The 12,768-nt window shown below is 44.3% G+C and overlaps 2 protein-coding genes across 2 annotated transcripts; one reads left to right on the top strand and one right to left on the bottom strand.

Annotated features, from left to right (window-relative positions):
• Positions 1-332: 332 nt before the first annotated feature.
• Positions 333-3,866, bottom strand: fbxw12 (F-box and WD repeat domain containing 12). The gene is made up of 10 exons (XM_041946382.1): positions 3,692-3,866; positions 3,570-3,607; positions 3,301-3,467; positions 3,081-3,205; positions 2,463-2,669; positions 2,200-2,364; positions 1,854-2,064; positions 1,225-1,406; positions 992-1,122; positions 333-875 (listed from the first exon to the last, which is right to left on the bottom strand). Exons 1-10 carry the CDS (start codon positions 3,788-3,790, stop codon positions 776-778), a joined length of 1,425 nt encoding a protein of 474 aa, XP_041802316.1. The 5' UTR covers positions 3,791-3,866; the 3' UTR covers positions 333-775.
• Positions 3,867-4,637: 771 nt separating this feature from the next.
• Positions 4,638-12,538, top strand: LOC121612384 (protein Wnt-7a-like). The gene is made up of 4 exons (XM_041945233.1): positions 4,638-4,974; positions 5,607-5,833; positions 8,433-8,704; positions 10,868-12,538. Exons 1-4 carry the CDS (start codon positions 4,904-4,906, stop codon positions 11,348-11,350), a joined length of 1,053 nt encoding a protein of 350 aa, XP_041801167.1. The 5' UTR covers positions 4,638-4,903; the 3' UTR covers positions 11,351-12,538.
• The last annotated feature ends 230 nt before the right edge of the window (positions 12,539-12,768 follow it).

Here is a 12,768-nt window from a genome sequence, read left to right on the forward strand (position 1 = left end):
TGATTGGTAACAGGTGATAGTATCATAATTGGGCATGAAAGGTGCATCCTGGAAAGGCTCAGTGGTTCAGAAGCAGGAATGGAGCGACGTTCACCACTTTGTGAACACATGATTGGATAAAGGATGTTACTTCTCAGGAACACTTTGTAAAAGCCGTCATCGGTAAACACAGTTTGTGTTTCAAAGATTGCTTTCTGTTTGTATTTAAGTTTTACACAGAGTCCCAGCTTTTTTGGGACTGGACTGCAGGTATTACCAGTCACATATATGTGGTGTTGTGCTTGTACCTCCATGTGGGGGCATGAGAGAGATAAGAATGCTTTTGTGCCTTGTAACAAAATTATTTAATATGGAATTTTGTCAGTGTGGGCTAATTCTAAACATTGACCGTATGTAGATTATTGTCACTAATGCAGAACTTACACGCCTCGGTATTCTCTTCCCTTTGTAGTGAGTGGAGGTAACATTGAAGAACAGGAGACCAAAATATATTTTGCAATACATTATGCCTTAAGACCGGTCAAAATCAACACGGACATACCTCTGCTCCAATAGCATAGTTAGTTTCTTAATTTCACACAGTGCATCAATGCCTTTATAACACAGCATCTCTCTTCTGTAACAAGTGATACATTCTGCTTTCTGTAAACATAGACTCATCAAAGAACATCCGAGTGTGAGCATATATGACAGTTTGCAATAAAAGCAATTGTTCCTCCTTCCAGTGGCTTGTGCAAACTGCTTGTAGGCACCTTTTGTTGCGGAGCAGTGCTGCTCAGGAGGTGAAAGTATATGCCTTTAAGACGTCTTTCCCATCATTCCCTTCTGCTGAGGCCACGATGCTGGAGTAGTCACAGGCGACATGAGTGAACCCTCTAGGACGCAGGGCACAATGAAGATACAGAGTATTCAGGCTGTTGCATTACCACTAACTATTGACACTAACGTAGCTGCCTCGGATACAGCAGGCCCAGACTGAAGCACACAGTACCTGGACATTGTGTGAGAGCCTCCCAGCAAGTGGTATCGGCTCTCCAGCGTCAACCCACGGTCCCTGTCGCTTCTCCATGTCAGCACTCGCAAGGAGAGGTCCTGAGACGCCGTCACCACGCGAAAGCTATCCTGTAAAGTGAAGACAACACTAACACTTGGCTCTCTTCACGCAGACAGTGCATCATCAAACTGTATGAATTTATCTCAATTCCAAATGAGAAAAGAGCCTACCACACACATAGAAGAGATAGGCATAGTGTGCTCCTTAAAGCTAGCAAGCAGCGCTCCTTTCAGAGAGTACACCCACAGCGTCTGGTCAGCTGCCAGGACCAAGCAGTTGCTGTCTCTGGCCTCTAGGAGGATGTTTGACGACCAGGTGTTCAGTGTCAAGGAGAAGGACTCCACCTGCTGGACTGAGAGGAGAAGAGATTCGAGCCTATGCGCTAGCACATGCCAACAAATCCACCTTTTTAAAACTTTGCGCGACAGATTTACGGATTTGTTCTGTGATGATGAGCTGTCGCATACTGTTCGTTTTACCGCTGCAGTAAGTGTGACAGGTGTTACAGTTGTTGTGGGTGCTCTCAGTCTGCTGTCAGTGCGGGAACTCGCATTTATTTACTGTCTTTTTTTTGCAGATTTCTCTCAGTTTCTGTTGAACGCCACTGTTTTATATTGAGTCTAGAAACAAGCCACTGCGCTCTAAATTTAAGGAGCTGATGCTAAATGTGATCTTTAAGATAGGTGAACATCTTTATAAGATTGAATATCACTGTATTGGAAAGTGTTGGCAGGCCAGTCATTCGGGGGAATAAGCAAAATACACAAATGAGTCGAATTTAGCACATCTCAGTCCTCACCCTGGATCTCTGACTTGTACTTAGTCTTTTTAAGTGTGACATCGAAGACAGAGAGGACTTTGTTGTTTGGGCGCTCGTTGTGGTGGATGACAGCCAGTCTGGCAGGCTGGGTGGGTATGAAGACAGCAGCCTGGCACCCAGCGACTGGCACGGAGCGGCACAGAGGATCCTCATCCTCAGACGGCGAGGTCACACTCTCAGTGTAAATCACCTGCCAACAAACCACACAGGAAGCTACAGAATGCATATTAACGTTTCACTGCTCTTATCTGTGATCGCCAACGTTCCCGCCGTGTAATTTGCGCAGAGGTAATGTGGTTAAACCCAGTCAGGCAACAAGAAATACCTTTGGACTTAAGTCATCGTTGTCCTTGGTTCCAGCTGTGATCCATTTCTTGTCAGGTGAAACTAGGAGTAGGTTGACTTTAAAGGTGTCACACACCATTACGCTGGAGCTTTTAGTCAAAGCTGAATCAGCTAGTGTACACACAGATCCCTGACTGGTTCCAACCTGGAAGAGAATATGAAGAGAAGCACGTGCTGTTTTACTAGAAAAGGAAACGGTATTATTTTCAGATTTATGAACCCAGAGAGTCTGAGGTTACTCACAGTCAGAAACCAGTTGTTGTTGACATTGTACTGTAGTAATGCACAGTGTGGAGATGCTGTGGCAAAGGAGGCCACCTCCTGGCCACTCCGACTCTGCCAGGTCTTGATGAGGCCTGTGGAGTCTGCTGTGATCACAACTTCACGCTGTTCATCACTTACAATCGCCGTCAAAGGACTCTGCACAGGACTGCACCACAGGAGTTCGCCCTGAGGGAGGAAGGGCGCAACGTCAGATAAACGCCTCGATTAGCGCACCAATTCCAGCAGCATCCAAGGAGGGGGAGCCGCTGGAGAAACTCAGCTGGAATAAAACCAGCACAAACGTGGATTTCCAGTGGCACAGGGTTGCAGTTCATATCTCTGGTTTAGTGCTGATAAAGGGTGAGAATGCAGCACAAAAGCTGTCACTTTCACTCCTGGGTTCACTTTGGGGCAGGTACTACAGCAGAGATGCACTGATAATGACTCACAGCATGCCAATCTTCATGCTTAATGTTAAGTTTTGCAGGTTTTCTGAGGTATGTGCCTCTAAACGAGAAAACATTTTGCATCGCTACAAATATTTTCACACGATTATACTGAGACTGCAGGATGATGAGCTGAAGCTGTTGCACTGACTTTTTGGATGTTCCATGCCCGGACTGTTCCGTCTGTAGAGGCGCTGCAGACTGTGGCACTGCTGTTCCACAGGTGAGGAAGCTGAGCTGAATTCCCCTGCAGGTACACCAACCCCACCACCCTACCTGGTGGAGAGCATATATCAGGTAGAGAAAACTGAGAGGAGAGACTCAGTGAAGGCGCACAGAGGAGATTCCACACACACAGAGAGACAGCCTACCTGTGTGTCCTCTGAGGCTTTTGCAGATGTAACCTCCTGAACGGCCTTCAGTCATCTTCATCTCCAAGTGGCAACGGCGCAGGAAGTATCTCTTCCACGAGTGATTCACGTGCTCGCTCCCCGGGACGGCAAAGTTACAGAAGCTCCAGCGCTGCAGACACATCCTCCTGAGGGGACCACACACCTGGACGTTCACATGCGCATGTTTTCACATGAAAGTTTATTATCTGATTCACGTCTCGTGGGAAATGGCAGACGTGAAAGCTCACCTCCATAACCAAGGAGTCTCTGCAGCTTCATGCCAATCCTAAAAAATAATAAAGTCTGGGGAATCATAATATGTTCGCTCTCATTGCACATAAGCTACTTCCGCAAGTTGGCCGCTCCTTACCTTACACACACTCGTAGCGCTGATTAAATCTTCCTCGGTCAGGAACGTAAAAATATGGATGAGGCAATCACCGATCAAGTGGGGGTGATGAAGGTCCATGCTGACATCAATAATCTCGCACCCCCTCACTCACCAGCTGTCTCCCTCCTGTACAGTCAAAGTACTGACAGCAGCTCTAAATTCTGGCAAGCTACGGGAAGAACACGGGGACAAGTTAAGCGGTTCGTTCAGCTTTTTTAGGATGCAATGACCTCAATCGGCCACCAGATGTCGCCGTTATAAAAGGTAAGCGATCCAGAGAGACTTGCAGGACGGAGGCGCAGCGCAGGTAGCGCGCGCCACATGCGTTATAAAACCGAGAAGCGGATGAAATAAAATTTTGGATTAAAAATAAAATACATAAATAAAACTAAATGACACGAATGCATGTATTAAATCTCATAAATGTTTGATTTAACCACCTGCTACCATTGTGCAGAAGATATAATTCACTCTGAGGTAACAATTTGTTTACTTGCAAGAATCGTCAATGCGTCTTATTTGTATTTGATTTAATATTACTTATTTGTAGCTTTTTCTGATGCGTCTTTTTGGCAAGTGTGCAAAAAATATTGTTGATTTCAATAACTTTTTTTTACATCTGCGTAAAAAAAACAAATCAAGCTTGCGGTCACGTTATGTTATGAGTCCTGACCCACTTAATAACCAAATAAAACGCCATGCCAATCAGTCAAGGTGAATTCACAGCAGATGAGTGTGTATGTGCGTGCTTGTGTGTGTGTGCGTGTGAGTGTGTGTATGACCGTGTATGAGTGTGTGTGCTGAGATTCAGCCCTGGCGGGATTCTTCAGCAGGGCCCCATGTCTCCTGTGAACACGCCCCAGATAGATGAGCCAGATATATAACCGAGACCTGCGGGTAGCAGAGGAACTGTGAGAGAGAGATAATCGCACTTGCTCACCCCAAGGGTTACCTGTGACACCCTCGCAATGACAAGAGGGCCCAGCGAAAGGGGGCCAGTAAAAGGAGTTTGGATGATACCCTAGCCCGCAATTTGCAAGAAAAAAAAAAACTTCCCGACCGTGTTCTATTTTTTTATGCTTTTCGTCATTTTGGAGTTCCTGTGGAGTTACCTGTGCTGTGATCGATCGGAGAATAAGCGAGTTACTCATCAGCTCCGAATCGTTGCATGAAACTGAGAGCGGGGCCGCAATGAGTCGGAGAACACGACGCTGGATTCTAAGAGTTTTACTTTGTTTGGGGATTGTTTATTTGAAAATTGGGTGAGCTGCGCTTGTTTGGCTTCTCTGTAGTTTGCTTTAGCTTATTCTCAGACACAAAAGACTTTAATAACCGACGACTGACAGCGAGCCTTTTATTTGCTGCTGGTTTGTTGCAGTTTTTTGCTGAAAAGCAGGCGGTAGATATTATAAACGATAAATAAAACATTTAGGGAAGAGCGTGAACTTATCTCGGCGAGACTCGTGGCAGCTGCGTCCTTATCACTTAATGACATTTCCTTCATGGTACCTTTAAAGGCTGTTGGGCTGACGCTCGCACTGACATAAAATTTAGAAGTAAAGCAACTTTAATAAGGCAGAAAAGAAGTAGTCTAGAGGTGCAGACATGTTGAGGAATATCTTCCAAAGTGAAACAAATAACTTTGGTGATAATTTCCACCTGCTAAAATTCAGTCAGTAAAACTGTATTTTCCACTCGGATTGGCCTGTATTAAAAATTTTAGATCGTGACCACCAGCTATTATTTAATAAACGAAATTACGCATTGTATTTTAAACGTTTATGGAAACTCTGAAAAACAAATTTAGACTAACAACTTTAAAATATAAGGATTTAAAAAACAAAAATCTTTTGCCGGCTACTTTTTCTCAGTCATATCCATCTCCCATTCACAGTGGCTTCTCGTCGGTGGTGGCCCTAGGTGCGAGCATAATCTGTAACAAGATCCCCGGTTTGGCTCCCAGACAACGGATTATCTGCCAGAGTCGCCCCGATGCCATTATCGTCATCGGAGAGGGAGCCCAAATGGGCATCAACGAGTGTCAGTTTCAGTTCAAAAACGGGCGCTGGAACTGCTCTGCGCTTGGAGAGAGGACAGTCTTCGGAAAAGAGTTGAAAGTGGGTATGTTGCTGTCTGTTAACGTTTGTTTACAAGTTGAAACGTTTTTATTTTGTTGTTGTTGTTGCTTCTAGCAGTAAACACAATTTATCAGTCACCTCGATGCGTATTTGTGCGTAAAATGCGCGCAGTCTTTACTTTTGGCCCGTTTGTGATTTCCCTCAGAAATGGTCAATAACGACAAAACGCAGAGCCAAAATGAAATGCAAGATAGAGGCCTGTCATTAAAGTTAAATTAAGACCTGATGCTTAAAAAAAAGAAAGAAAAATGCATCTATTTGTAACGTTATTGCCTTGGCATGCATCCTTTAACATGTGTCTTACACAAAATATAATATGATAGCTGATCTCAAGCCAAATCCTGCACCAGCAAACTTCTGCATATAAATGATCATCTGCGCTGCATTGCTGCATCAACGGTTTCAGGAGCATCCCATAAGGAGCCAGTGTCATTTACATCAGGCCTAGTTTTGCTCCAGACTTTTCACAGAGCGAGGCTTTCTGAGCATGTATAAAAGGTATCCGAAGCCAGCGCTGTAACAAAGCTCTTGTGAATGTTTGCAGCCTTTTCTTTTCAGGCCGGCGGAGTCTCCGGAGACGCATTTCCACTGGTCTTTATCCTGTGGGTGCTGTCACTGTAAGGATGTAGCTCTTACCACGGGTATAAGTTACAGTGGGGCAAAGCCAAGAGGAAGGCAGGACCTGAAAAGTGCTAAATTAGAGGAACAAATTAGTGCAAATCAATGTTCCGACTGCTGAGACAACAGTCCCCTCTGAAGAGAGGATGATCGTCAGGGGATGCTGAAATTGGGGCTGCTGACTGATGAGGTGGATTAAAGACTGTTGGATATTGAGGGTATCTGTAGGAAGACCTAAAAGGGTTTAATGACGATCTTTTGTCTAATGATGCCTTCATGGCTACAGACAGTGAGTAAGGAGTTTGCTAACCACAGAGGTGGCTTTGTAAAACCTATTTGATGAAAACTTTCAAAGAAATGTAACATATTTTAGTTCTGCTGCGCCAGAACTATTGAAGTAAAACACAATGGTCAGTAGCTTGGACCAGCTGTTTGAGGCCATCTTGCCCGCCGGAGTTGGAAAGAAAGGATTATCTGCTCATGCTGCTGAAATGAAAACAGCGGTATTTGACAGTCTGTTCCTTTATGAATGAGTGGTTTTAGCCCATCAAGAGTCTTGGTCTGTGTTTCCAAGACAGGAGTTTAAGTCTATGGCTTGGACAGCCATACCAAATAGATTGGTTTCACCGCTCAGATTAGCGTGGAAGGCCGACGGCTGTAAATGAACGCCATTGTTGTTGTCCAGGCCAAGCGGAGCTGCGGAGCTTGCAATTGTTCTTAAAGCGAAGGAAGGATGACCAGCAAACTGGCAGAATGCTTATGTGCAATGCAAGGTGCACCGGCTTTGAGCCGTTTCAGGCCCCAACCGTGTTTGTACTTGAGCTGTGCAGATACACTAAGCTGTACGAGATGAGGTCCAAATAAAAAGGGCTGGAGAGGAGCATGACTCTGCAGAGATGAAAGAGAAACAAACATGGCAGAGGAAGAGTGAACTGGCACTTCTAGTTCAACTTATACAGGCTGTTGATTCTCGTTTTAATATCTTCCACCTCTCATTACAAGGTTATGAGGGATGCATACCATCTCTTGTGGTGAACCCGTGCACTCACAACTGCAGGGGAAAAATTAACAACGGCGCAGTCAGAACTGGCTGACTGCACTGACACACCTTCTTTTTTGGCTCGGAGCCCATCAAGTCTATAAAAACGTCCACATAATTGATGCCTCAATATGAGTTTTTTTTTTTAAATGGCAAGAGCACAAATCCAAGATGAACCGGGTGGCAGGAGGAAGCACGAAGAAAGTATGATGTTTGTTTTGAACAAACAGAGACGAGAGGAGTTTATTTACACACAGATATGATGGATGTTACATCTGGGAGTTTCCTGTTTGCATGATACTGGAGCACAGATCTGAGAATTAAACAATACTACATGATCATGTTTCTGAATATGCATGCTCAGTGTATTATGGGCTGTTCTCACATTGTATTCAAAGGGAAACATATCGCTTTGTGTGCATTATAAAAGGTTTCCACTAAGATATATCTCTTTGGAGTGTTTTTTCTCAGCTTAGTTATTTGTCGATATTTCCGTGTGTGCGTAAATGATTTGTTAGCTGGACTTTGGCGAGATAACGGCAGGACGAAGATTCTGATGTCACTGCCTTATGAGTTTACACAGAATGTGAATGTTTCTGAGCAGATCAATAGGCCTTCCTTGCCGACAACCCTCTTATTCATGCTTTGTTGACTATACCGCCAGCTGCCATTTTGGTTCACGGGCAGGACAGTTTCCAGGTCAGGTTTCAAAACACTGCAGCCCTTGAGTGATACGTCAGTAAGATTGTGATGTAAGCACACATACTGTTAATAATTATTTTGTTTTCTCATTTAAAAATCCAATTCTTTCCTTAATGTAGTTCCCTTAAACTGGAGGAGAAACGTACAAACACGCAAAATACAAAAATTCTCAATGCGTACCTGCAACATTTTATTCACCGCCTTTTTATTTCTGCTCCGCCAGGCAGTAAAGAGGCGGCGTTCACCTACGCCATCATTGCGGCAGGGGTGGCACATGCCATCACGGCGGCCTGTACGCAGGGTAACCTGAGTGACTGTAGCTGTGACAAGGAGAAGCAGGGCTTCTACAGCAAAGACCAAGGCTGGAAGTGGGGAGGCTGCTCGGCAGACATCAGCTACGGCCTGGGCTTCTCCAAAGTATTTATCGACGCTCGGGAGGTCAAACAGAACGCGAGGACACTCATGAACCTCCATAACAACGAGGTGGGACGCAAGGTAAGTGATCAGAAACAGGAGAATGGGTCTTTATTAAGCACAATCACTTTATGGATCATAGAATTTGTTCTCCAAATAGGTGAAAATAGGTGAAGGCTAAATGTGAAGGTGAACTGCTGGTTAACCAGTCCACGGCTGGCCTCGGCCACAGTTAACAGTCTCTGCCACGCTGCGGTGTCGGCGAACCTTGCCAAAGATCTGGGCAGCGGGGCCAAGATTGAACAAGCAGTGGAATAAAAGGCTGCTTTTAGGGGAAGAGCTGTCTAAGTGGCAGGGTTTGATTACAACCCAGATCTCTGCGCTGAAAACAGATTGACACTGTACAAAAAGGCATTAACCCCCCCGCCCGCCGCCACCGCCATGCTTTGCACCACTGGGACAGTATACAGTTACCTTTATGACAATCCCCACCCACAATTTCTCCAACATCATAAACCCACATCAGGTGAAATGTGCTTGTACATGCACCACAGGAGTGTTTACTCTTTGGTTTTTAGGTTTGATCATCATTGAGTACAATGTGTGTCTTTGCTGTATAGAAGAGTGTACTGACATGCACTCCACCTGCATGCCAACTCTAATCCACAGTTTTACTCAGGTATGAGGTCCAAATAGCATATTCATCAAGCCAAAACTAATTTTAGTATGCCATGACACAACCATGCTTACTGTCAGACAATAATACAGCCTACACTTTTCTTTTTTTCTTTTTAGAGCAAAAGTTGTGCATCACAACACAAAACCAGAACAAGAGACAATAATAATTTGTTACAGTACAAATAAGACAAATTCAGCAGGAAAGGATGGTTTTCTTGACGAGCCGACCCGCTCATTTGGTGGCTTTTGTGCATGCCTGGCTGCAGAACACTGCAGAGTGACAAAGAGACTCCAGTAAGTCTAGAAGTTAGAGATTGAGCGGGATGATGTGCCAAACAGCTAAAGTGAGGTAGGAGTTAGCGAAGAATAAAGAAGCAGCTTTGCCCAAGTTAACTCATATCCTCTCTCCCTTCGGCTCGCCGTGCCAAAATCGCCTGATTCACACAACTGACACGTCCGGCCCCACATTGGCTGAAAAGCCTCCTCGCACACAATTGTACCTAGTAGATCATTTTCTACGTGCGTTTCAGGACCATGAATTCAAATTGGCTTATCTGGACAGCTAAATTGCCTCCCAGGGAAAAGACTGCACTCGTGGATTCAAACTTTGCACGGTTTTCCTTCGTTTCTCTTCTTTCTGCTAATAAATGGCCCCTCTGTTTTGATACCCCCCCCCCACCACCTCGCCTCCTTTATTTATGCTAATCAAAAGCAGTGACACTGAGCAGGAGCGCCGTTCACAGCTCCCTGGTTGAGGACGTCCAGACAAAGGCTGTCACAAGTGTTGGTCACAGAACAACTGATGGATTAGGGAGTTGAAGCCAAGGGTTTTATGAAGTGGTTTGCTCAGGGAAAAGTTGTTTTTTCGGTCCTTGTTCACACGTCTGTATTTGGGTTTTATCGTTACAGTTTAGTCGCCAAGAACACAGAAGCATAAATATCTCGTCAATGGCTTTAGGGGACCATATCGCATACCAAACTCCTAGCATTTTTCCGCAAAAGGAAATTGCAATTGACCTTGTTGCTAAAGAAAATTCCAGTTTGAGTCAATGGCACTTCTCATTGTCATCGGTTCAGGGTTTAGCAGTAATCCCAGTCACTCGGCGCCTTGTACAGTCACTCTTGACATTTGTGTGTTGTGTGTGGTAACTACACACACAGAGCCTGAAATCTGATACATTATTTTGGCTTCTGTGTATATGGTATCACACAGCTACGTGGTGGGGCTGTATTTAATCCTCAACTGTAGTGTATTTGTCCATCACGTTGTTAGTAAGCTGCACGTTTGTCACCCTTGCCTCGAAGTGCAGGAGTTGAAATGTGAATTTGAGACACACACCAGGGTTTCATAAAATATATAATTCAAGTATGAATAAATATATATAACAAACTTCTATGTCTTTAGCAGATAAAACTCTGAAATCATTATTCTTGTAATTGGTTTTAATAATCTAGCATGGCTGTTATTAACCTATCCTGAGAGCGTAACTACCACTCATCATTAGTGTGTTTCTACAGTTGCTGGCGGTTACCACGTTACTAAGTTGTTTTTATGTGTGTGTCTAGATCCTGGAGAAGAACATGCAACTGGAATGCAAGTGTCATGGTGTCTCAGGCTCCTGCACCACCAAAACCTGCTGGACTACACTTCCCAAGTTCCGCGAGCTCGGTTACATTCTCAAGGAGAAGTATGCCCATGCCGTGCACGTGGAACCAGTCAAAGCCAGCCGCAACAAGCGCCCTAAATTCCTCAAGATCAAGAAGCCTTACTCTTACCGGAAGCCCATGGATACAGACCTGGTGTACATAGACAAGTCGCCTAACTACTGCGAGGCGGACCCTCTGACGGGGAGCTTGGGCACGCAGGGCAGGGTGTGTAACAAGACTATGATGCAGCACATCAGCGGCTGTGACCTGATGTGCTGCGGCCGGGGGTACAACACACACCAGTACTCCCGCGTCTGGCAGTGCAACTGCAAGTTCCTGTGGTGCTGCTACGTTAAATGCAACACCTGCAGCGAGAGGACAGAGGTGTACACATGCAAATGAGAATATTTATTGGATGCTGCGTGTGTGTGATTGTGTGTGTGTGTGTGATGATGCATGTGGAGCGTGTGGGTTCATGTCTTTGCGTTTTCATGGACAAACTGGAACTGTTAAACTTTACAAGAAGGCTGTTGTTACAGTCTTTTCACACATAATGAGGAACTACTGTACTGTGTCTACAGTAAGCTGAAGATGGGGCGTCAGGATTCTTTTGCACACAAAGCTCTTCAACCCTCTTCTCGGACTGCTGTGTTTGTTGGGGTGCGATGTCGAAGCGGCACAACCAAACGACGTTAATGGAAAAACTGCAACCGCGGCGCGTGGGACTCGGCGACCACGGCGTGACGTCAAGACTTTAAGCTATACAGACATGTTCTGACATTTATGAAACGGACCTCGCCGATGCTAACGAAATATGGTGGATGTGATTGCTGGGCAGGACACACTGCTGTAGTTCTCACTCTGTGCACAGATGACATGAGACAGCCATTTGGAATATTTAACATACTGTATTTAGAGAATGAAAATAATTAATATTAATTTATTCTATTAAAAGAAACAACAACTACTGATTTTGTCCATTATGGATAAAAAAAATAACTAAATGTCGGGAGGTTTTAGTGTATTAAAGCAATCAAAACTTGCCCACGGTTAACACACTGGATTTGAATCTTCCTGGAATAATGTCTTTTAGAATAACATTGTTCCAGATGAAACTACTGTAGGCTACTCACATTGACCTTCTGACCCTCTCATGAGTTTGTCTTCCCTCTGTTTGCTGCTAGTCTAGAGAATCCCCCTTGTTGAGGTAGAAGGCTGTACGCTCTACTGACTGCCTTCAGTGGCATTGCTTACTTCAAGCCGATTTAGCTTAACAGGACTTATTCACTGATCAAAAACACAGGCACATTTTCCACTTTTGGTAAATATTGGTTAATAGAGTATATTTTGTAAAAGCCTATTTTTATATGAATGTCTTATTTATATCTTTTGCATATTCATTATGTCAAGTTCCGACCCCGACACCTGTTTTTAAACCCTTGTGAAAAAAAGCTGATATGTAAGTTGGCCCCTGCTGTCACTGCCATAGTTGTATACTGTAAGTGATAGAAACTGTTTATACGTGTCTGTGTTCAAACGTCTGTGTTTACTGCGTTTCATGACTACTACTGATGAAATACAGGAACAGAATAACACTAACAAGACGTGATTTCCGTCATTGCTTCCTTGTAAATGAAGTCTCACTCTGATCATGAGAAAAATGACAAATGCTCATTAAGAAAAAACTATGGAGAATTAGGTTTGCAGTAGTTTTGCAAGGATAAAATATCATTGAACAGTTGTAATGTGCTGTGAAAGACTAGATAACAGTACAAAAATGCCATAGTGTGTAAAATGTTTGAAAAGTGTGGAAAAGAAAT

Source organism: Chelmon rostratus, chromosome 10 (genome assembly GCF_017976325.1).
Source record: "Chelmon rostratus isolate fCheRos1 chromosome 10, fCheRos1.pri, whole genome shotgun sequence".
Lineage (NCBI taxonomy): Eukaryota > Metazoa > Chordata > Actinopteri > Chaetodontiformes > Chaetodontidae > Chelmon > Chelmon rostratus.